General features: G+C 44.4%; 3 protein-coding genes across 3 annotated transcripts; 1 reads left to right on the top strand and 2 right to left on the bottom strand.

The window, feature by feature from the left end:
- Nucleotides 1–1,202: 1,202 nt before the first annotated feature.
- Nucleotides 1,203–7,743, bottom strand: LOC120438595. The gene is made up of 9 exons (XM_039608976.1): nucleotides 7,632–7,743; nucleotides 7,073–7,132; nucleotides 6,751–6,905; nucleotides 4,196–4,313; nucleotides 4,021–4,112; nucleotides 3,787–3,901; nucleotides 3,438–3,707; nucleotides 3,140–3,301; nucleotides 1,203–1,306 (listed from the first exon to the last, which is right to left on the bottom strand). Exons 4-9 carry the CDS (start codon nucleotides 4,206–4,208, stop codon nucleotides 1,203–1,205), a joined length of 756 nt encoding a protein of 251 aa, XP_039464910.1. The 5' UTR covers nucleotides 4,209–4,313; nucleotides 6,751–6,905; nucleotides 7,073–7,132; nucleotides 7,632–7,743.
- LOC120438118 lies at nucleotides 4,388–6,332 on the bottom strand. Its single transcript, XM_039608560.1, has 5 exons — nucleotides 6,139–6,332; nucleotides 5,366–5,598; nucleotides 5,084–5,262; nucleotides 4,873–4,966; nucleotides 4,388–4,766 (listed from the first exon to the last, which is right to left on the bottom strand). Exons 1-5 carry the CDS (start codon nucleotides 6,254–6,256, stop codon nucleotides 4,518–4,520), a joined length of 873 nt encoding a protein of 290 aa, XP_039464494.1. The 5' UTR covers nucleotides 6,257–6,332; the 3' UTR covers nucleotides 4,388–4,517.
- Nucleotides 7,744–19,644: 11,901 nt separating the features above from the next.
- LOC120438468 (mucin-2-like) lies at nucleotides 19,645–24,434 on the top strand. The gene is made up of 7 exons (XM_039608855.1): nucleotides 19,645–19,717; nucleotides 20,786–20,806; nucleotides 21,121–21,292; nucleotides 22,233–22,501; nucleotides 22,586–22,710; nucleotides 23,137–23,649; nucleotides 23,733–24,434. Exons 1-7 carry the CDS (start codon nucleotides 19,657–19,659, stop codon nucleotides 24,432–24,434), a joined length of 1,863 nt encoding a protein of 620 aa, XP_039464789.1. The 5' UTR covers nucleotides 19,645–19,656.
- Nucleotides 24,435–24,771: the final 337 nt, after the last annotated feature.

Here is a 24,771-nt window from a genome sequence, read left to right as displayed (position 1 = left end):
AGCTTTGGGGAGATTTTAGCATTGATGTCATTAATCTTATTAACAAAAAATCGGATAAGTTTATTACTATCTACCTTAGAGTGTACATCTAAAGGTACCACATCTGGGGAGACAATAGCACTAACTTTGTCAAAAAGAAACTTGGGATTTCTCTTGTTTTTTGTTATGAGTCTAGAAAAATATTCAGATCTAACAGTTCTCACCATGTTGTTTAAGGAGAGCATGAGATCTCGAAGATGGAGCCTATGTACGTCAAGTTTGGTTTTCTTCCATAGTCGTTCTGTTTTGCGGCATATTCTCCTTACGTTTAAGATAGACTCATTTATCCAAGGGCATGTCTTCTTTTGTAAAGCTGAGCTTGTTTTAATAGGTGCCACTTGATCCAAAATGGATGTGCATTCCCTATTAAAAGACTGAATAAGAACATTTACATCGTTTCCGGTAAAAAGTGGAGACCTATCAAACACAATGGAGAACCTCTCAGCAGTAGTCTCAGTTATTATGCGTCTATGAGTTTTTAACTTCACAGGCGTCTGTTTAGAGGTAAAATTAAGTTCAGCAAAGATACAGTTATGATCACTCAAATGTACATCCTCAGCAAACACATTGCCAATGTTGAGGCCCAAGGAAAAAACAAGGTCCAAGGTATGGCCTTTTAAATGGGTTGGACCGGAGACATGTTGGACAAAGTTAAAAGAATCAGATATAGATAAAAGTTCAGCTGCAGAGTTAGATGAGGCATCATCAATATGAATGTTAAAATCCCCAAGAATCAAAGCTTTCTCCAGCTTGATAATAGAAGATAAGAAGTCCATAAAATGCTTTAAGAACTCAGTAGCAGGGCCAGGAGGAGAAAGACTAAAACACAATAAAAGATTTTCGTAGAGCCCACCTTAATTGTTTGCGACTCAAAGGAAGAATAGTTTTCAGTTTGCATACCTCTGCAGGTGAAGCTGTCCTTAAAGACAACAGCAAGACCTCCACCACGGCGACCTAAACGGGGGGCGCCCAAGTAAGAGCAGTCTGCAGGACGCAGTTCGTTTAGGTGAATAAATTCGCCATCCCTCTGCCATGTTTCAGTGAGAAACAGAAAGTCCAGGCTTTTCCTTGTGAAGAGCTCATTCAGGGAGAAGGATTTGTTTGCGATGGAGCGAGCGTTCAAGAGCGCAATCCGAGTAAAAGCTGGCAGTGCAGGTTTCCCATCAGCTTGTCGGAGTGGGATAGACAGCAAACACCGTGTCCGCATGCGAGGTCTCCAGCGGCGCCACGGAACTGGCGGGGCCAACCACCGGTTGTGCGATGCGGGCTGTGAGGGCGCAGCGGTGGGGAGATAATCGGCAAAATCCAGAGCATCAGATGGGCAGGATCCACGCTGTAGTGGAAGCAAGTACGTGTTTCCAATCAAATCCGGAAGGGTAACTGGCAACAGAAAACGGGGGCGCCTCCAGACGAGTCGGGAAATCTCCGATCTGTAGGCTCGTCTGATGTGTACCTGGATGCCGGCCCTACAGCCTCTTTTCCTCGATTTCTTCTTGGAATTGCTTAGGGCACGTTTCGCAGGTAGCAAGAAGTAATCCGGTGAGGTGGAAGAGTGAACAAATGGTGGGGGGAAAGACACCGTGAAGTTCATGCGCACAACAATTTGTCCTCCTGGTGAAGTTTCCAGACTGCCTTTCCTCATAGTGGCCATCCATCTAGTCCTTTTGATTTAAATTTATGTGCTGTATGTGTCACAAATAGCTGAATTTGATCTGGTGTGGGCTGTAGTATTGAAAGGGTTGCATAATAGGAAATTTTTTTTTTACAATAGATTTCAACGTTCTTTTTCACAAATTACTTACATAATTTGCAGTCATTTTCAGTTGTTACATATCAAGTCTATAGTCATAACTATATGAAACAGAAATGTGTTTTATGTCTTTGTCATGGAAACATAAATGTCACTAAATTTTAACTGTGGTGACAAAATGATCCATTGAAACTGCATGAAAACATCAAACTGACGGTTATTTTTCAGCTTTATTTGATTGTGTTCATTGGTAATCTCAAAAAAAAAAAAAAAACTACAGTGATACAGACAATTTCATGAAATTCGGTGGGGATAAAATGACAGTGATGCTGGTCCACCCCAACACACTGTAGGCCTGGTAACCACTGGATCAGTTAAGACAGTAAATTTGAAAAAAATATGGTTGAGCACATCGCTGTACAACTGGAACTAAACAAAGAAAGTTATATATCCAAAAGTTAATTTGTGGATCAGGGTTGTTGTGACAGAATCAGCTGAACTGCCTACTGTACTGTAGCATGATTATTTTAAAAATAAGCACAAGTACTACTAATGCACTCTAACATTATTGATACCGTTGATACTAATGATACATACCATGAAAATATACTTAACATGTACATCAAAATACTCAAGAATGAAAACTATCACCTGTGACAAGAATACTTGAAATTTGCTTACAAAGTTCCATCAATCACATTTCAATATGTCTTGTAAATTCTGTGAGCCAAAAATATATTACAGTAACTTAACATGACAAAAATGTAAAAAGTACATTTATCTCCCTCTGATACACACCAGTGTACTGTTCTGTATTACCAAAATGCATGTTTAAAGATAGTGTAACAGGCTCGACGAATGACATTAAATAAAAATGTGCCAGCTGTCTTTGTAAAAAACTATATGCATTGATGTGATGAAGTCTTGGGACTGCTCTGTCAATGACTGGTCTATGGCAGACATGAAAAAATTTGGTTCCCCAGCAATAAACCTACTAGGTAGGAAGTTGATATAACTTTGAGGACAAACTGATATATTACAGATATTTATTACCGACTTTAATCAGAAAATTCAGAGTCACTGTAAAAGTCATCATCGGAAGTATGATCAAGGTTAATGTTCTCTGCTCCTGACAAAACTTGCATGTAACACTGTCTTGCGTGCAGCTTGTTTTGTTTCACATTATGTCGTTTTCTGAGGATGATGCTCTGTAGACCTCTCAAACCCTCCTCACTTAGGCCACAATGCGAACCTTAAAAATAAAACATATAATTTAGTCTGCTTTACTGCCTTCAGAAACAGTCAGTGTTTTGTATGCATTACTTAAATACATACTTTTAAATAGCTCACTGGAAAACAGGCCGGACAGCTCTTTCAGGGTATCATCATATTTTGAAAGAGATTTCCAGTGATGGTCCATCTCTCTAACAAGAATCTTCTTTTCCTCCTCCAGTCTTCTTATTGCCATGATGATATCGAATGCCCTTCTCTTTGTTGTAAGGCTGACAGAGTCTGAAATGCATTTATAACAAAGTTATAAATCAATTCACAAAGAACGTCTGAAGTCGTAAATGATTTTAGGTTAACACCTGAAGCTTAGGGTTTCATTATATGTCAGATATGCTGAAAGTAGACAACATATTTGTACCGCTGTGTGCTCGCTGCCACGGCCAGCTTGTGTCACCAGACAGAATTTCTTCCAAGCACAGAGTTTCTTTGTCTGGAACCATTCTGTTGTATTTTTCCACAGCAGAAGTCAAGATTCCTTTCTCTTCTCTGATCTTACGACGAATCTTGGCACGGGCTTTGTTTCCATCGGTGTCTTTATAAAGACGCTGGGATCGTCTCTTTATGCTCGCTACGAGCACTTCAGTTCTGCTCACTAAAGGATCAACATTGCTTGTCCTTGTTGTTGCTGCTTAGAAGAAATAAGACAGCTGCACTTACATAAAGTCATTGTGCAATTGCATCACATTTTTGAATCAGTTTTTGCTCACCTTCTGCCCACTCCTTTACATCACTGACCCATTCATCCAGTTGACTGTCAGTCACTGCTAATTGGACTTTTAAGGACTCCAGGTTCTGAAGCTGGGTTAGAAGAGCTTTTGTGGCCTACATTGTCAATTTGAAATTAAAAAACAAACAAACAAAAAACACTAAACACATGTTTACTCCAAATAATAAGAACACAGAGGAGTAATCATCTAAAAATAAAGTACCAATATCATTACCTTCTGATATCGATGGGTCAGAGAGGGGGCCAACTGGTCTAGCTTTTGTTGATTCCAGCGCATGGCCATAAGAGTTAGCATGTCCCTCCGTCCTGCACACACAGAAAACGTAGTGTTACCACTTTCATCATAATTAGACACTTAAATCTAACTAGTGCAGCATTTGCCTTCTCACCTGCTTTGGACATGCGTTTTGTGGGAACTGCAATCCTTGACAAAAAGGCATTACACTGCTCCACCTCCTCCCCTAGAGTCAAACCAGCCCCATCTTGATATGCTCCACTCCATTTCACCTGGAAAAAACACACAGATGCACATACACACACAGATAAAATACAAATTACACAAAATGTTGATGTGCAAGTGTTCAGATAAAGTGATTAAAGTCAGAATTTCATACCTCACATTTGAAATCGTGGGCTTTAGCATGAAAGACTGAAAGAAATGGCTTCATGCTAAGAAGGTGCTGGAGCTCTGGACAGCTTTTTGTTACTCTTTCAAGATATGGCCAATACTTGCAGGTAACATCCATACAAAAAAAAAGTGATATGTCTATTGGCCAGCTTTTGTTGCAGGTACAAGGGATAAGCAAAAATGTCACCCCTGTACATATTTAGAGCACTGAGCAGCACTCCATGCCTACACACTGCAAGCTCCAGTCCCTCCTCATCCACCTTGCTGCTGGATCTTTGGGAGGTCTCTCTGGCTGCTGACCACTCCCCTCCACAAACACCTCGTCCAGAGACCTAAAATGCATTAAATAGGTGTTGACAGTGTCTTTTCACAATCTCTTCAGCAGAGTGTTAAAGGTTACCATAATTGTGTCTATGTAATTAGAGCGTTCAATCTTACATGTCTGGATGTGCTGTGTATGTAGTCCACAAATCTTCCCACATCTTCATCCTTTGCTATGAAGGCGTCTTCAAAGATGCCCTGTTCCTCAGATCTGAACAAAATAGCAATACAGTATACTTTATGGTGTCATACAGTCCAAAGTTAATTGGTGCACCTTATAGTCACATTGTCTGATACAAACGTTGGTATTACACATGTTTTGCTGTACCTGGCTGCATTCTTGAAACGGTAATGCTTGCGGTTTCCATCCACTGAAATTGCAAGCATGTCGGGGGCACATGCTTGACATGTGAAGGGATCCTCCTTTAAAATCTTGTCTAATTCATATCTCACGGCTTCCCACTCAAAAAAACTTTTCTGAAAGCCATCTGCAGAGATCTTTCCCGTCTGGTTTAAAATGAAAGACATAAACAGAAAACAACTATACTTTTAAATCCTGAATAACACAGAAGAACCATACTGTTAGGGATGCATAAACTCAAATGCTCACACGGCCAAAATGGAGAGTTCGTTGATCAAGCATTTTTAAAAATGCTTTGCAGGAGAGTCCGGGTGATGCCATCTTCATTTCTTCAAATGTAAAGAAGACATCTGTTGCGTACAAAGTAGAAAAGTGAAGGGTAGCGGGCCAGTAATCACTTCGATTTAGGTCATCTACTCCAGCAGTCCAAGAAGCTTCACATGTGTCACACCTCAGCTCTGGCATGCTGAGATCGTAACGTCCTAGGAAAGTGAAAAACTCATGACTCCAGAGTAAATGTTTATTATCTTTGAATTAGGTCTTCTTTTTGTCTCAGACTATACTGCAACAACGCTTGTGAGGGTTTAGTTTTAGGTGAATTGTTTACAGATGTGGCAGCACGGTGGCACGGTGGTTAGCACTGTTGCCGCACAGCAAGAAGGTCCTGAGTTCAATTCCACCATCAGGCCGGGGTCTTTCTGTGTGGAGTTTGCATGTTCTCCCCGTGTTTGCGTGGGTTCCCTCCGGGTACTCCGGCTTCCTCCCACCGTCCAAAGACATGCAGCTTGAGGGGATAGGTTAATTGGATAATCCAAATTGTCACTAGGTGTGAATGGTTGTCTGTCCCTGTGTGTTAGCCCTGCGACAGACTGGCGACCTGTCCAGGGTGTACCCCGCCTCTCGCCCTATGACAGCTGGGATAGGCTCCAGCGCCCCCCGCGACCCTGGAAAGCAGAAGCGGAAGCGAATGGATGGATGTTTACAGATGGTTTTCAGTCAGGACAAAATGAAGTTCTTCTTACCATTCATTGTGACCACAGCAACAACCTTTCCTGGTCTGACCCTCAAACACTCTGGTGGACAGCCGCAGATTCTGACTGGGCTCTCCACAGGTACAAGTCGTGCTAAAGAAGTCAACATGTATGCGTAACATATGATTTAAATAAGTTGTATTAACTAGGAAGTAAAACGTTGAAATGTGACTAAGATATGGTAGGACCAACTGAGCCTTACTTGAAACAATAAAAAAACTTAACAGCTGACAGCTAACAGTGTAGTTGAGAGCTGAGGAAGCATCAACATTTTTAAAAAATGAGAGAGAGAGAGAGAGAGAGCGAGAGAGAGAGCGTAAGGGAAATGTGTAAACAGTAAACATAATAAGTTTAGTCACAGAACTTAACATCATGGCAAAGGGTCTTATTTACAATGTAAGTTGTTGGAGGCAATGGCTGGAAGAATCCGGCAGTCATGGCACGTCTATTGTGAAGGACATATCTGGTGTGCATGATGACATCACATTTATCACAAAAAAGGGGGCGTGGTAGACAGTCACGACAACGAAGCACAGCTGGATTGCTCCCACATTGTTGGCATATATGTTCCGACACGCTTTCTTGAGCTGCCATGGTATTCACCAGATGGGGTCTTTTGGCCCTCCAACTCTCTGAAAAAAGAGTTTTTCTTGTGCTCCAGTTCAAGGAAGCCAGAAGAGGAGCTTTTGGTGGTGGTGCTTCATGGTGATCGTCTGAAGAATCATTCAGTGAGCTCTGGAGTTCTTGTAGAAAGCGCTCTGTTAAAAAACAAAAACAATATTTTCTATTAAAATTGATTCAATTATAAAAGTGTAATGGACAGAGTAGCTATGAGAGTAAAGCTTGATGGCTATAAACATGCTAGCAATTGCTGCGAACACATGAAGATACTGCTTTGGTCTAGTGAAGACAGTGGAGTACATACCAAATGCCACCTCACAGTGACTGTTATTAGTGGTAGAATTGGTCTTCTGACTGTGGTCAGCTGTATAAAACATCAACAGTATATCAAAAACACAAATCAAATCCACATTTATAACACAGAAACAATTTGGAATCACCAATTAGCCAAACTCCACATCTCCGGCCTGTAGGAGTAAACCAGGTAACCTGCGAGCAGAGAAACAAGGGAAGAACACGCAAAGACCCTGGTCTGATAGTGGAATTGAAATCAGGACATTGTTTGCTGTGCCACTGTGCTGCCAAGTACCAATATCTTTTATCAAAATCCTTGTGAGGAGGCAACTGTCAGCCACATTTTGTTACTGCACTAAGATAATGTAATGAATGCCATACTTGCGAGGGGGAGCATTCAGTTTTATGAGATAATTCTGTGGTTTATTTAATGTGCTTTTGTGTCAAAACAAACAAATGACTTTCCTGTTTCTCTTTACAGATATTTCAATTAATTAATACGTTAAATTTATGGATTTGTGTCCATACAATCTATATCTTCAAATTATCTTGTATGAAAGAGTGCTGACCCTTATGTAACTGACTCCGGATTGATCTTGGCCTCGCATAGAGTTGGTTTCCATCTTTGTTTCTTTTTTTCCATTTTACTGTCAGTTCAGGTGGCTTCACAGGTACTGGAGCTTCCTGTTGCTTCAGCAAGCATGTCATCGAGGTGATGGAGCTCATCAATTTGTTCCTGCTGATCAGTCAGATTATCTAGGACCCTTAAAGGATTTGGAATTTCGGAGTCACTCATGGCAGAAAGCAGAACAAAAAACAAACAAACAAACACGCACACACACAAACAGAATAATCACACAAGACAGAGACCAACAGAGAGAGGCAGAAACATAGAGACACCAATAAGGACAGCAGTAAGAACAGATACAAACAGACTGACGTGGCTCTTAAAAGTGCCTTTAGGAGTTTTTCAAAAAGCAGATTTTAGGAAGCAATAACTGGCTGATTGATGAAGAACCTGTTTAGAAAAAAAAAGTATTCAGAATTCAGAAGCACCTTATAAAAAAAATATATACATTAAATCCTTTTGTAACGATTTAGATAAACCCTGTTTACTGTCCATTTGTATTTCATTTGCAGCATAGATGATCGGTCTGCTATTTAATGATTATGTAATGCTGTTATTACGTTTTTTATCGAGAACGAGAGAGAGAGAGCCAGAAAGAGAGAGCTAGATTGATAGATAACGTCTGGCAACACTGACCCTTATTAGAACTCTCAAACTTTACAAAGTGGCAACAACAGCAAACCTCAGCACACACTTCTCTGTCACTGTACCCTGGATGATGATATATGATAAGCTTGACTTGATTGGCTAACAGATGCTAATTTAGCTAGCTTACAGCACATGTGGTGTGGCAACATATATGCAATTAAATGTTCAGTCATTCGCTGTTCCACGAAATTCTTAACCCATAGAACTGCTACAAGCAACTTTGTGAGCTGACTGTTTCTTTTTTTTGAGTTATAAATAAGAAAAATATATTTTTTAAAAACTACAGATTCAGATTCTTACTTACCTGTGGTACGATCGAGTACGGTGACGTCACTGCCGCTCATCTAATATGATAAAAAAAAAAAAAAAAATCTTTCTCAAAAATAAACAAGTGAGTCGCCGTGAATTCTTTAACAGCACCGAAAATGTTTTGCCTAATAAAAAAAGCTGTTCTTTTTTATTTGTTTAATTTAATTTAATTTAATACGTAAGAGCGTGATTATCCAAAGCAGACGGTAAAATGACTGCATGTATTCAGAGGAGTTGGAGAAGATATGCTACTGTTATGTTACGGCTGTGTGCAGACAGGAATAGGACCCAAAGTGCAGACTCCGGAGACAAAAAGGTGAACTCAAAACAGCTTTAATGCTGAACTCAAAAAAGGTAACAAAACTGAGACTCCAAATAAACTCAGACAAGCAGACAGAACACACAGCATGGTAAACGGTAGAACGCGACAGAGAGCACAGGAAAAACACAGGGCTTAAATATGCAGAGGGAGTAATCAGGGAATGGGCAACAGGAGGGAAACACAGCTGGTGCAAATCAGGACTAACGAGACAAAGAACCGTAAACTGAACACACTGAGAAAAGACAGAGACCTTCAAAGTAAAACAGGAAACAACACAGACTGAACTTACAGACACAGACTGACTGGACACGGGGATATAGCAACTAAGGATACACAGAGACACGAACTAGACAAGGGGATACAGCTGACAGGGGAGACAGCAACTAGAGACGACAGAGACAAAAACCATAAGACAGAACTCAAAGAAACCAAAGACTAGAAATTATAAATAATATAACAAACTCAAAAACCCTGGGTCAACGACCCAGGCCTCCTAACAGTACCCCCCCCCCCTTAAGGGCTGGCTTCCAGACAGCCCAAACCAGAACCACCAAAAACGAAAAACAACCCAAGCAGGGCGGGCGGTGGGGGAAACAGGACCGAGGGCTCGAAACAAACCAAACACAACCCCAAAACCAAAACGGAAAACACTGGAGCCCAGAAAACAACCAAACAAAACCAGGCACACGACAGTTCAAAAAAAAAAAAAAAAAAGTTCAGGGGCCGCCCCGAGGCTGACGGCACCAAAGTCCAAACCTGGGTAGTTCAGGAGGCTGGCCGTGCGAAAAGCAACGGCGGCGAGGCAAGCGAAGAAGGTCCGGAGGCCGGCCACGCAGAGGGCAGCAGCGGCGACCCAGGCGAAGGAGGTCAGGAGGCCGACGGCCCAAGAGCCCAGAAAACCGTTCCGGGGGCCGGCCGGGCGGGAGGCACCGGCGGCGACGGAGCAGGTCAGGAGGCCGTCCACGACGGCGAGGACGCCCAATCATCGGCCCGGAAAGCGGCCGAACAGGACGTGCAGGCCGGACAGGACGGACAGGCGGAGCTGAAGCCGAAGCCGGACCAGGCGACGGCGAGGCAGAAGCCAGAGCTGGACCAGGCGACGGCGAGGCAGAAGCCAGAGCTGGACCAGGCGACGGCGAGGCAGAAGCCAGAGGCGACGAAACAGATGGTGGCGCTGCAGGCGACGGCGTGGGAGCCGCAGGTGGTGGCTGAACGGTCTCCCCGGAACCGTCAGTAGAGATGAGGATGGGTTGGGTGGGTCCTCCAAGATCCCCAGCTGACGAGGCAGGAGGCTGGACGGGCCCCTCGGACCCTCCAGCGGAGACAGGTGGCTGCGGCTGGACGGGCCCCTCGGACCCTCCAGCGGAGACAGGTGGCTGCGGCTGGACGGGCCCCTCGGACCCTCCAGCGGAGACAGGTGGCTGCGGCTGGACGGGCCCCTCGGACCCTCCAGCGGAGACAGAAGGCTGGTGCGGTTCTCCAGAACCCCCAGCGGGAACAGAAGGCTGGACGGGCCCCTTGGACCCTCCAGGCGAGGCAGACGAAGGCTGGACGGGCCCCTCGGACCTTCCAGCGGAGACAGGTGGCTGCGGCTGGACGGGCCCCTCGGACCCTCCAGGCGAGGCAGACGAAGGCTGGACGGGCCCCTCAGACCCTCCAGGCGAGGCAGACGAAGGCTGGACGGGCCCCTCGGACCCTCCAGCGGGAACAGGAGGCTGGACGGGCCCCTCGGACCCTCCAGCGGGAACAGGAGGCTGGACGGGCCCCTCGGACCCTCCAGCGGGAACAGGAGGCTGGACGGGCCCCTCGGACCCTCCAGCGGGAACAGGCTGCAGAACAGGCGACGGAGGAGAGGAGTGGCGGTGGCGAGGGCGCCGTTTCCTCCGGGATGAGGGAACAGGAACTGGTGGAGACATGGAGACCACCTCCTCATCCTCCGACCACATAGCTGCCAGGAAAAAGGCAGGTGAACGAGGTCCCGGATGGTGTGGCGAGGGAGAGGAAGTCCGTGGCAGTGTTGAGGCAGGTGGGGAGTGGGGCAGCGAAGAGGAAGAGTTAGTGAGAGAGAGGGCAAGCTCACTAGCCTTGACTTGCTCTCTCCAGGCAGTAATGGTGCGATCCAACTTAGTATCTTTGGCAAACTGACAAAGCTGAGGGTTATGCCGAATGATGGCATCCACTGCACTTAACCCGACTGCCATAGTCCGTAAATCCTGTGACTGGGCAATGCGGTCAAGCAGGCTCACCATTCGCTCCATCTCAGCGTTGTCCTCTGAGGAAAAAGAGTCTGCGGGGTCCATTTTCTGGTCGCGTTCTTCTGTTAGGTGCAGGCTGTGTGCAGACAGGAATAGGACCCAAAGTGCAGACTCCGGAGACAAAAAGGTGAACTCAAAACAGCTTTAATGCTGAACTCAAAAAAGGTAACAAAACTGAGACTCCAAATAAACTCAGACAAGCAGACAGAACACACAGCATGGTAAACGGTAGAACGCGACAGAGAGCACAGGAAAAACACAGGGCTTAAATACGCAGAGGGAGTAATCAGGGAATGGGCAACAGGAGGGAAACACAGCTGGGGCAAATCAGGACTAACGAGACAAAGAAGCGTAACCTGAACACACTGAGAAAAGACAGAGACCTTCAAAGTAAAACAGGAAACACAACACAGACTGAACTTACAGACACAGACTGACTGGACACGGGGATATAGCAACTAAGGATACACAGAGACACGAACTAGACAAGGGGATACAGCTGACAGGGGAGACAGCAACTAGAGACGACAGAGACAAAAACCATAAGACAGAACTCAAAGAAACCAAAGACTAGAAATTATAAATAATATAACAAACTCAAAAACCCTGGGTCAACGACCCAGGCCTCCTAACAGCTACAGCTGTAGCAGAATGATCGACAGGTTAAAAATGTATAAGGATTTCCAAATATGAAAAGGATTGTAGAACAGTTTATAAAACCGGTGCAATAAATTCACCCAATCGCAGCTGTGCCATTACCCAGCATACATCACTCACTGCATCAGTGCAATAACCGATACAAAAGTAACAGCCTGTAATTAGTTTTATCTGCAGTAATTTTCTCTCAGGTAGTTGCCTGCATTATATAATTTATTGTATTCAGTATAGGTCGTTACAATGTGATTTGGAAAATGTCTAAATATACCGACAACAGGCACTTCCGCGGCAATCTATTGTCGTCAATAAACGACGTTTGAGGAGCTCTATAGTATTCAATAGGAGGACCATTCACGTCAATTCCCGACGCGAGGGGGGTACCCTGCGCGTCCATAAGTGAAGCAGAGGGAGCCTGACCATGCGTCACACATTTGACGAGTTGGGAGTGAGAACGTGTTGATAAAACACAGAAAAAAGCCCAACAATAACATTTTTAGGTTGTCTAAATGACTTATATATTGCGTTTAACCTGAGTAGCGAAAGTCCGCGGTGATCTGAACATGATGTGCCGGGAGTTGTGCTGGTCTCGGCGGCTTCAGTGACCTTCGAGCTCTCGGCTAGCTATCGAGCTGGTGGGTAACAGACGTCTCCACTTTTGCAAATATGTGATATCTTGATAAACCGAGCAGATATTTGATGTTTACACAGCTACTTTCTCGCATGAAAATATGTTAAAAGTTTATTTTGTGACCCAGAAAGATTAATAAGAGTAATTTTAAAACTTAGTAGCGGCCACCATTGCTCGAAACTGGAGTTTGACTGGGCCGCGCTATGAATTCTGGGATATGGTGGGCCAAGAAGGACACGGGGAAAAGGAGGACGCATTTGTCAGCTGCATTCGGAGGAGTCTACAAATTTGGAAAGCCTTCAAAGCCTCACAGCCTTCAGCGCATCGCTGTGACGTAATCGGACTACAAATGCGGCCTCAGGAGGATGCAGCCCATGAATTTGGACACAGCTTCTATTTCAGCCCGTGTTGAAAGTTTGGACTTCAAAGTATACACCAGTTTTTCAATTTGAATGACAGGGCGCTAAATACAGAGTTATGATAAAAAAAAATATGTATTAGTGATGCTAAATACTATCGTCACGTTAAGAAATGCTTTAAAAAAGCATTTTCTCAGAACAGCGAGAAAACAGTAAAGACAGAAAACCTATTCCACCTGTTGGTGGAGAAATGTCAACCAATAACAAAAATGGCACCACGTTGGATTTGGTTGTTTAGTGTAACATATGTGTTAAATACTTGTGAATTTCACCCAACACACCCTTTATTTAATTACATACTTCATTTTGCATCTCACTCTCCCACCTGTGTGATCTGAGTCTGTGTGCGTTCGTGCGCTGCGTGGTGACGTAGGCGCGTGCATGTGTGCCCCGGTCACAGCTCCTTTCAGCATGGCCGGAGGTAAGTCACTGCCACGTTGCTCTCTGCTAATTAAAGTTTGTTCAGACCACAAGCTGCAACGTGAATACAGCCGAACCGCCGCGTTTTTGTTTGTCGTTACGAGACTCGTTCGGGATAAGTTTTGTGGAGGGCGGAGTTTGTTAATATACGTTTTTAATGAGTTTTAGCCGAGAACGCAGCTGAAATGTTAGCATGCTAAGTTAGCCTGATCGCTAGCGGCTTGTGAGCGTACTCGCGGCAGTTTTTTTAACAGCGTGCACTCTTTTTTCCTTCGTCAGGAGAGGTGTCCTGGCAGGTGACACACAGATCAGACCCGTATTTCTGTGTTGCAGGTTTGGAGATGTTCTCATGTGTTAGACATGCAGTCTTTCATTCATTGTTTTTATGGTACAGTGTTGTATTGCCTGTTGGATGGCGGTGAAGCGAGATCAATCAGCTGTAGACCAGACAACAAATGACGGAGGCCCCAGAAAAATGCAATCAGACGATGAGTTTATTAACCCAGGAGAGGCAACATCAGCATATGTCTTCCTCTGATGAAAATACAATGGATGCAGGTTTTATAGCAATGAGGATCACGCCCCCACGTACGTCAGCAGAAATTAAAAATACATTGTTGACAGACAAGGGTACATCTTGTACATTTTAATGGCTATAAACAGACATATAAATTCTCTATTCTATAACACTTGCCTTTTAAGGTAATAAACTTCAAGCCTCAGGGTCCCTTAGGCCTAATTATTGACCCTCGTCACCAATCACTAAGTAGAGTAAACTGCCGCTGGTCTCAGAAATGAAGCAGAAGACACTTGGGCCTCCGCTCAGACCTGCTACTAAATTTATGTGTATTGTAAGCATGCATGCAATTAACCTGCTATGTTCTCATCTTCCCTCAACATGTATCACCTGGACACTTTATGTATAAAATGAACTAGACCAGGGAGCAGAAAGGTCAATGTGATGACAAACATGTTCAATGCAAGATAAACCCTGTAAAGAATATTAAATGATAAAATAATGTGTACGTGCATGTTCTGTGTGCTTCCTTCTAATGACTGTTTAGTGTGGACTCTCTGACATTACCACACATCACACACAGAAGAAAATGAGAGAAGACAGTTTTTAAAAACCATCTCTGACTCCTGGACAGGCTGTTCAGGCCAAAGCACCGACTCCTAGAGCAGTTTCATTTTTTTAAAAGGATCCCAGCACAGCTGACTGTATGAACCAGACCCTCCAGATGTTTGTCAGATGTGTGTTTGGCAGCAGGTGTGAAGAGTTGGCAGCTTTCATTCATTTGCATATTAGTTTGACAAAATACCAAAGCAAGATAGTCATCTGTAAGCTCATCCATTTGTTACGTCCTGTCAGTTTAGTCATGCTTTTTTTTCCCTTAAATAAGTGTGTGTGTGTGTGTGTGTGTGTGTGTGTGTGTTACACTCACAGGGAGAGGTACAAGGGAGACGCTGGCCTGAATACACATGCTATGTCCAAATTCAGGGTTTCATGCTTCGAAGGCCACGTTTGTGGGCAATTATGTCACAGCGACACGACGAAGACTGTCCTAATTCAAAGAGTCCTCCCAATGTGGGGACAGATGTGTCCTTTATTTCCCCAGATTTGAAGGATGGTCTGGTGGATTCTTTGTGGCCCAACATATCCCACGATTAATTGCAGGTTACACAGGAGAGTAGTTTTGCATAAATTTAGAACAAGAATAATTTTTCTCATAACAATGGCGGATGACTCAGTAGTGAGAGTGGGAGAGGAAAACACTTCCAAATGTAAGTGTGTGAAAATCTGGTTGTACAAAAGTTAAATTGTTATAGCGGTCGTGTTGTTAAGCAAGACACTTCACCTACCGCCTACTGGTGTTGGCCAGAGGGGCCGATGGCGCGATATGGCAGCCTCGCCTCTGTCAGTCTGCCCCAGGGCAGCTGTGGCTTCAACTGTAGCTTGCCTCCACCAGTGTGTGAATGGGTGGATGACTGGGTATGTAAAGCGCTTTGGGGTCCTTAGGCGGGGCTAGTAAAAGCGCTATACAAATACAGGCCATTTACCATATTGGGTTCTTTTCTGAATTCTTTTGCCGACAGAGAAAAACTGGACTCAGTGTGGTCAAAGCTCAAAAAAATCATCTTTAATGTACATTTCAGGAAACGGAGACACGAGCACCCACAGTTCTGAAAACATTGCAAGCTAAAATAATTAGTCCTGCCGTACGTCACACAGACACACGTAGTTTCGATCAAAACAACTCTGCTTGGTTTCACTTTCTGTCTGCACGCTTCCTGTTCTCTGGACAGAGCGTGCAGTTTCCTCTCAGCCTCTGACCAAAGTTGGCCCTTTCTTAGACTGGAAGCAAACTATATTTAAAAAAGTAACAATAAGCACTAAATAAGCACTAACAATATATTAACTTCATGATAATCCCCCATGTTAAAACCAAGAAACCAAGAATTTCACTACATGTTGTACTCTGTATAATTGTGTATGTGAATAAATAAAGTTTGTTTGAGAGTAACATCCTCTCTGCCACTTAATGCTCTCTGGTCACTATGGGAACATGTAAATATTTCTTTCAAAATAAGACACACCACTACAACACGGGAAAGACCCAGGGAACCCGAGTAAACGATAAAACCCCTGAAAACCATAAATTTCACAGCGGAGCCTCAACTCTGTGGCCTGGTACCAAACGACTCACTGCTGTACAGAACCTGTGATGTCCAGACGGTGTTCCTCTGGTGTTCTGCTGTGAAAACCTTTGGGCTTAAGGATTAACATAGTTGCCATGGTTTCCTTTCTTCTCTTATTTGTTGTGTGTGATCAGGACAATTCTGGAGAAGATGGGCCTGCAGGGGAAAGTCACCCCCTTGCAGGCCAGAAGACATGAGATAACTTTAAAGAATACAAAGTACGTATGTGTGTTATCCAGAAGATGATTCTTAGGAACACAAGTTAATAAATGTGCAATTACTAAGAGTTGTTGTGGTGTTTTTATTTGCCTGCTGTCATTTTTGATTTCCTCTGCCTTTAGGATTGCAAGTATCCAGGCTCAGGAGAGGGGGTCAGTGGGAAGCCCACTGCTGCTACTTGGCCCTGGTTTGAGGTGAGAGGACAGAGGCCTGTCCTAACATCCTCTCTCCCTGAGGACACTCCAGGACCAAGTGCAGCAGTGGGTGACCAAAACAACAGCGAGGAAGAGTGAGCCACCCACAGCATGAGGCAGCAAAGAGAGGCTGAGGAGAGGAGAGCAGGGAGAGGATGGACACTGTTTTCACTGCTAGAAAGATTAGTTCCCAAATGCATTTGGGAACAATCAGCCAGAGTTTCAGGGTTTCACCATGAGCTCACCCGAAACCCTGGCTGATTGTGACCCACACCCGCTTTCACACCTTGGCTCATGTGATTAGAGGATCATCAGGGGGTCCTTTGTGCCTCTTTGGGGGGATACTCCCACTGGGTTTAAATCTGGGACTCTCCACCACTGACCCTTAGAACTGAAGAAGCTTCTCGGATGAGAGGTGAAACGTCTTCAAGCAACTCAAAGAAGTCCAGATGCTTTTCTTTGCAAACTCCTTGGTCATTGCACAAGTTTTACACAAAGAGTAAATACAATCTTAAATTCTCTGAATATTTCACACTTTTTTCTCTTTTTTCTCTTCATTCTTATTGCTGCTATTTTCTGTTATGTTCTTCATAATATAACTGCACACTTCTATATGCTCATGTGAAGCTGAGGAGCACGAGCCAAAGAGGTTCATTACGGGTAAATGTGGCTGTTTACGCATCAATACACACATCATATATTCAAGACTTCAGAGAAAATATTTAAAATTCTCCCAGTACAGCTTCCTGCATACGCAGAACCAGACACTCCACATATTTGTCAGAGGTGTAATTGGCAGCATTTCATTTGCATATTAGTTTAGTAACAAACAAAATACCAAAGCCAGACAGTCATCATTGTATCTGTCAGTCCACTTTAACAAATATTATAAATCTAATGTTAGCTTCTGTTTTCATTTAAAGTGTTTCTCTGTGTGGACTAGCTCTGCCTACCTCCTCTAGAAGTGGGTGTTCTTGAGTAGCAGGTAACCTGCTGCTCTCCTCATCACATTTTGTGTTTTGCTTCCAAAACAGCTCAAAGCCCCTGAGAGCAAAGCTGTGGGAGCTCTGGTGGACCTGCTGAGGGTGTCCTTTGGTGTGCAGTGCTGGGTTTGGCTCACAGTGCTGAACTTCCATGAAAGAGAGCAGTGGTCAGTGCTCTGTCTTGGTACATGTGACAAAATGGTATCTGCATCACTATTTGATGACATTACAACAACTAAAAATTACCAGGGTAAAGAGTGTAGGCATATACGCCAGTCTCCTTTTCTATACACCACACCATAGAGGGGCTCATTGAATTTTTAAAATAATCTTAAAAAACACATCCTGGCCAAGTTTCATGCAACTTGTCTTTAAAATGATATATTGAGAATCAAAAACTGAGCCAAAGGACCATTTTGGGTGAGAGCGTGCTAGAAGGGCTAAATGTCTGACTCAAAGTTGTTCAAAAAGCCCGGCCTCATATTTATGGTCCCATTGGGTCCTATTGTAATCACATATTTCAGATATACTGTAATCCTAACATTTTATAATGCTTTCCCATGAATACCTGATAGATCTAAACCTCTGCCTTCAAAATAAGGGAAAATAGGTTTTGGAGGAAATGAGCACATATATAGCTGGAGCTCCACCTTAGACATTTACAGTGGTTTTAAATGCAGCCTGCTCTTACTGGTCATTTCTGCACAGACACCATGAAGTGAACACAACAATATTCCTGACAACGAAGAAGGGAAGGAATTTTTGCCAGGCTCTGAGGAGCTTTGTCATCTGAGGAGGAGGAGGAAGAGGAGGAAGAGACAAGACTAGAGCATGACACTCGGTGGAGATTGAAAAAATGGTGAACTCATGTGGTGTCCCACTTGTGAGCCACAAGTCCAGGACTCTGGCAAGAAAAAGGCCCAGATCAGGGGCAAAGGCCACGAACAGAAGGCAGTTTCGGCCATAAAAAAGTAAAACTTTGTTTTGGTTTGAAATGAGAAAAACACCACAAAATTTTTAATAATGAAATCGTTTTTTAATTCTTGAAAATGAATGAGTTGTGAAATATGTTAATTTTATAAATATCATATTTTTATGGCTACCACATGTTTTATTCCTTCCTTCATCTCTTCCTAGGACATAAATAATTTGATTGGTGTTAAATACAAAGTGATGGCTGCAGTGCTGCCGCGTGTGTGGACAGAAAGAGAGAGAGTTCAATGAACGGCTTCAGTTAATAGAAAATACAGTTTTGTTTCACAATCATTAAAATTTAAAAACACAAACAAACATTGTCATGTGGGTGATTTTTGTTTGTCTGTGCTACTTGAACAGTAAAGTGGTGAGGACTGGGATTGTATGGAGAACACTCAGGGGTCCCACACTTCTGGATTTTCATTGGGGGGAGTTCTTGTGTGGTACGTAACCTGGACCTCTCCTCGTCATCCTTCATCAACCTGTTATGTTATTCAGTCAGTGCGGTCACTCACTGTCCAGCTCTTTACCTCACCTGTTACTCCCAGACACCCACCTGCTGTGCTGAAGACCCAGGTTTGAGAGCCTGCTGAGCTTAAACCCGAGTAGAAATCCTGTGAGCAGAGTGGGCGTGTCACTAAACCAAATCAGAGGAAAAGCAAATAGAGATGCATGATGTATCCAAGTGCTACACCTGTAAGAGACAAGCCCCCGCATCCCAGGGAGGGGCAGAAGTGTCCAGTGGGGAGAGGTGCCCATGTCCCACCGAGGCCAAGGCCCAGCCAGCCCCTGATCCACCCCACCCACCCACTAGTGACACACACACAGACATAGAGATGCATGTTCACACACTGACCTCCTGTGGTGTTAATTTAACAGGATTATTTGTAACCTACAAAGTGTCATGTTTCTCTTAAAGTGTGCAGAACTACCAGAAACTGATGAGGTCTGATTACAGTCTGTGTGGGCAGTTGGCTTCACCTGCTATTGTAGGGTCTACTCTACAACATAAAGCACCTTCAGGTGACTGTTGCTGTGATTTGATGCTGTATAAATAAAACTGAATTAAAAACCTGCTCCACATTTCCGTGCGTCATGCATAACTGCAGTCAAAAAGCACATAGACCAACGAGTCTGACCTGATTCTTTGGTGGGGCCCTGATGACTGTTAACAGGCGGGGCTCAACATGAACTTCAGATATTTAAAGTCTAAGATGATGTGAAAGAGCTGCAGTTAATGATGGCTCTGCAACAGTTTGTGTGCTGCTTCACTGTGCTGATCATTTTCTTCTGCAAAGGTGAGAAAAAAGATTTTTCTCCTATTTTCTCATTGAGATTATATCAGGGGAGAAATGAATTACAGGTACAAATGTTGTTCCTCCTGGATACGAGGAGAGAGTCTGTTTAGTGTTGATGTCATTCAGCATCATATTTAATATTAGAATGTAACCCGAGCACATCAGCCACAGTCACTGCTTCATGTTCACAGTAATCCACACGTTTTTATTTGATACCAACAGTTTCTGTCTTTGACACAGTGCAGACATGTCCTGTTGTCATGTTTGTTAGTTCAGTGAGTCCACTGTGAGAACATCTGTGAATCATTTGATCAGGAACACATCGTCTGACAGCAACAACAGAGGTGACTCTGGTTTGGAGTTTGTCTCTGCAAACATGTTGTTTTCTTTCTGTAAAACACAGAAATGGGACTTAAAGATGAACTGGTAGGTTATTGTTTCAAGGTTTGACAACAGTCAGCATTAAATGTTCTCTTTAGTATGTGATCAGTTCTCAAGTTAGACGAACTCACTGCCATCATCGCTGACCTGTTTCAGGGAACCAGTAAGACATCACATAACCAGTAAGACGTCACATAACCAGTAAGACGTCACATAACCAGTAAGACGTCACAATAACCAGTAAAGAGTTAATTACTTTAGTAACTGCTTAATAAATGAGGGACTTGGTTCACGGGTCATTTACAACATTACATCTCTAAGAGGACCCGCCCACCATCAGAGGACACTTGTCATGTGACTCTGCAGCAGAGCTCTGTTTGATTCGTTTAGAAAGATCACGTCCTCAGCGTGATCGTCCAATCAGCACTGAAACTGTATCACAAGGAAACTTCTGGCTGTTTCCAGTAAGGTTCCCCAGGCTGGGCCTCCCCATGCTCACAGGGCAAACAGGCAGATTTTATTATTAGCTGTTTTAAACACATGGAAACCTAAAGATTAACTGGCTCCCCCTAAAAATGTTCTGTTTAGTTTCTGATCAGTTCTTCAAGTTGGAAAAAACATCACTGCTTACTTTCACATGTTTTCTGTGAACTGCTTTAACAGATTTGTCTGTTTTCTCATTTTCAGGTTGTCACTCACAGCAGCCTGGTAAGCATCCAAAGACATGTGAACCTTGTCGTCCTTCTGTCAGCTGTACAGTGATCATGTGCACAGTGAGCTCCACACTTGTTTCAGTGCGCTGACGTTTGGTTTTTCTTTCAGCTGTGAAATGATTTTGTCAGTAAAATCTTCCACTTGTCTGACTCAGAGGAGGAACATCTGTGTGTCACGTGCACCAAAATAACATCCACATGAATGCCAGCGCTCAGGATGCACTGATCAGTGTGATCTCTGTCTCTGACTGGTTTTATGTGGTGATCTGTGCACTCGCTGTTAAACTGTGCTCTCTTTTCTCTTCTCAGCATGTGGCAGCAGGGCTGTGAACAGCAGCAGCAACATCACAGGACCTACTGATGCAGCACCAGGAAGTTGGCCCTGGTTCGCTGATATAAAAGCTGTTGGAGTGTTCAATGGTCTTTTTGGAGGGTCTCTGATCAACGAGCAGTGGGTGCTGACAGATGCATTTGCACCAACGTGAGTTACTGCTACACGTTCACACTTTGTTGAGGAATAATATGATGGTGAAAGTGAAGTGTAATATTTATGAGCAGTAAATAATTACTAGAGATATTTTTTTAATATTTTCTCACTTCTTTTAAAAACGGGCGATCGTGGCTCAAGAGTTGGGAGTTCGCCTTGTAATCGGAAGGTTGCCGGTTCGAGCCCCAGCTTGGACAGTCTCGGTCGTTGTGTCCTTGGGCAAGACACCTCACCTGCTGCCTACTGGTGGTGGTCAGAGGGCCCGGTGGCGCCAGCAGCCTCGCCTCTGTCAGTGCGCCCCAGGCTGGCTGTGGCTACATGTAGCTGCCATCACCAGTGTGTGAATGTGTAAAAACACAGGCCATTTAAAAACAACAAGCTGCTGTCTCCACAACAATCAAACCTGATGCCACATTCATTTCATTTCATCCAAGACTATAAAGTCCTTCCATGGATTTCATGGTGTTCATTGGTCATAGTTATGCTGTCAAATGAAAACATTGACCTCATTCGTTGATGTCATAAGATGGTTAGCATGAAAACTTTAAATGGCAAAGCTGCTGCTGTTAAATACAACTGCGCACCTCTGTGAGGTCATGAATGAACACTGAAACTAAGATCAGGTGCAGCAATGCAACATGGAGAAAAGACTCAGTGAGAAAAAGTCATTTGTTGTGTTTTCTTTGTGTGCAGCTGTGATCAGCTGACCTCACCTCACTGCTCGGTTCAACAACATGTAAACAGATGTTACATGAGCTCTATGGCTGATATCCCTGCACACTGTAAAGCTTTCTGCTAACCTTGATGCACTCTGACCACGCTCTGCACCAGTCCAACAGAGAGCACCTCTGTAACCTTCACCACAGTGTTGCAAACTAACCAGTTTAACCTGCACTGAACTGTCTGACACTTTCATGCAACCTTTGGAAAACAGATTTTACCAGTTGGACTCCAGCAGCTTGGTGGTCTATCTGGGCCGGAACAGCCTGTCAGGTCCAAACCCAAATGAAGTGAATCGCACAGTGGTAAACATCACCTGCCATCCTGGATACAACTCGTCGACTCTTGAGAACGACATTTGTCTTCTGAAGCTGTCGGCTCCTGTGAATTTCACAGACTACATCTGGCCGATCTGCTTAGCCTCAGGAAACAGCACTTTCAACAATGAGACCAGCAGCTGGGCCATCGGCTTTGGTATCCTTGGTAAATCATAAAATATTCATTTGATTTTACAGTATTGTGTTGGAGTCCTTAGAAAAGCCTGATGTCTAAATACTCTCCAACTAGGTGGCATCTTCAGCAATAACCTGCAGGAGGCAAAAGTACCAATAGTGGGAAACAATGTGTGCACAGCCAGCCGTCCAGGGATCACAGACAGCATCATCTGTATTAAACAGACGGATTCATGTTTGGTGAGCACAACTTTATTTCTTATAATCTGTTGTTGACAGTCTCTGAGATAATCTCACCTTTAGTCACACTTTGGTTTACTTGTTTTGCTGTAATTGTCCATAAATATTAATATTCATGTTTATCAGAGGTTGTTTTAAAAAAAATCAAATTTATTTGATGAAACTGATTCCTTTAAACGAGCTGTCTGACACTTTCTGTCTGTGGAATCGTCACTTTCATTGCACCAAAGCAGCTGAAGTGGATTCACAGTGGTTCATATCCATGAAGTTTTACTGACTGTGTCATACTGGGATGATCAATGGCTCCCTTAATTTATTTCAGCAGTTTGTAACAAAACTATCAACAAAGTTCAAACTTTATGAGGTGAAAAAGTTCGACCTCTAACAGCTACACATCTGTCCTGATAACATTCTGTCTTTCCACAGCTTACTTTGGGGGCACCACTCATGACTCAGAGTGGATCAGTCTGGCTGCAGAGCGGAGTTCTCATTGTGCCTGGATGCATTTCATCTCCTTCAGTCTACACTCCTGTGTCCCAGTACCAGAAATGGATCAGCGACACAGTTACAGGGACACCACCAGGCTTTGTTACCTTCCCCTCCCCACACAGTTCATTACAAACCACTGCTCCTCCCACTGCTCCTTCCAGCTCTCCTCCCACTGCTCCTCCCACCACTCCTTCCAGCGCTCCTCCCACTGCTGTTCCCACTACTCCTCCCACTGCTCCTCCCACCACTCCTTCCAGTGCTCCTCCCACTGCTGCTCCCACCACTCCTTCCAGCGCTCCTCCCACTGCTGCTCCCACTACTCCTCCCACTGCTGCTCCCACCACTCCTTCCAGCGCTCCTCCCACTGCTGCTCCCACTACTCCTCCCACTGCTCCTCCCACCACTCCTTCCAGTGCTCCTCCCACTGATGCTCCCACCACTCCTTCCAGCGCTCCTCCCACTGCTGCTCCCACTACTCCTCCCACTGCTGCTCCCACTACTCCTCCCACTGCTCCTCCCACCACTCCTTCCAGTGCTCCTCCCACTGCTGCTCCCACCACTCCTTCCAGCGCTCCTCCCACTGCTGCTCCCACTGCTGCTCCCACCACTCCTTCCAGCAGCCTCCCACTGCTCCTCCTACCACTCCTTCCAGTGCTCCTCCCACCACTCCTCCCACTGCTGCTCCCACCACTCCTTCCAGCGCTCCTCCCACTGCTCCTCCCACCACTCCTCCCACTGCTCCTCCCACCACTCCTTCCAGCTCTCCTCCCACTGCTCCTCCCACCACTCCTTCCAGTGCTCCTCCCACTGCTGCTCCCACCACTCCTTCCAGCGCTCCTCCCACTGCTGCTCCCACTACTCCTCCCACTGCTGCTCCCACCACTCCTTCCAGCGCTCCTCCCACTGCTCCTCCTACCACTCCTTCCAGTGCTCCTCCCACCACTCCTCCCACTGCTGCTCCCACCACTCCTTCCAGCGCTCCTCCCACTGCTCCTTCCACCACTCCTCCCACTGCTCCTCCCACTGCTTCTCCCACCACTGCTCCCACCACTCCTTCCACCACTCCTTCCAGCGCTCCTCCCACTGCTCCTCCCACCACTCCTCCCACTGCTCCTCCCACCACATGTGTGGGTGTGTTTTGCAGTGGTGAGAACCTGATCCACTTCACTCACTTCACCTCACTGTGTGTTCTCGTTGTGTTGCTCCATGTGTTTGCTGCAGCTGTTGGAAACTAGATCAACACATTTACTCAAGTACAAACATGAAGAACTTTACCTGACGTGTTACTTTATAACTTTAAGAACCTTTTATTTCACTATATTTATGGACATCAGGAGGGTTTTTTTAAGGTATTATTTTTATTAGATTTTTTTTCTCCATACATCTGTCTGTATTTGCTTTACTGTTTAACAGACATGTTAACATTTCAGTCCTCAGAATTATTTAAGAAGGCTTTGTTCTCTTAATGACAATCAGCTGTTATCACACTTTCACTCATTTTTGTTTGCTCAAAATCTTAAACTAATCAATTAAAATCCTTCTAAATCTGGAATTTTTTTGTGTCCAGGTAAT

This window comes from Oreochromis aureus, linkage group 3, assembly GCF_013358895.1.
Source record: "Oreochromis aureus strain Israel breed Guangdong linkage group 3, ZZ_aureus, whole genome shotgun sequence".
In the NCBI taxonomy this organism is placed as follows: Eukaryota; Metazoa; Chordata; class Actinopteri; order Cichliformes; family Cichlidae; genus Oreochromis; species Oreochromis aureus.
This window is presented reverse-complemented; position numbering and strand designations above follow the sequence as displayed.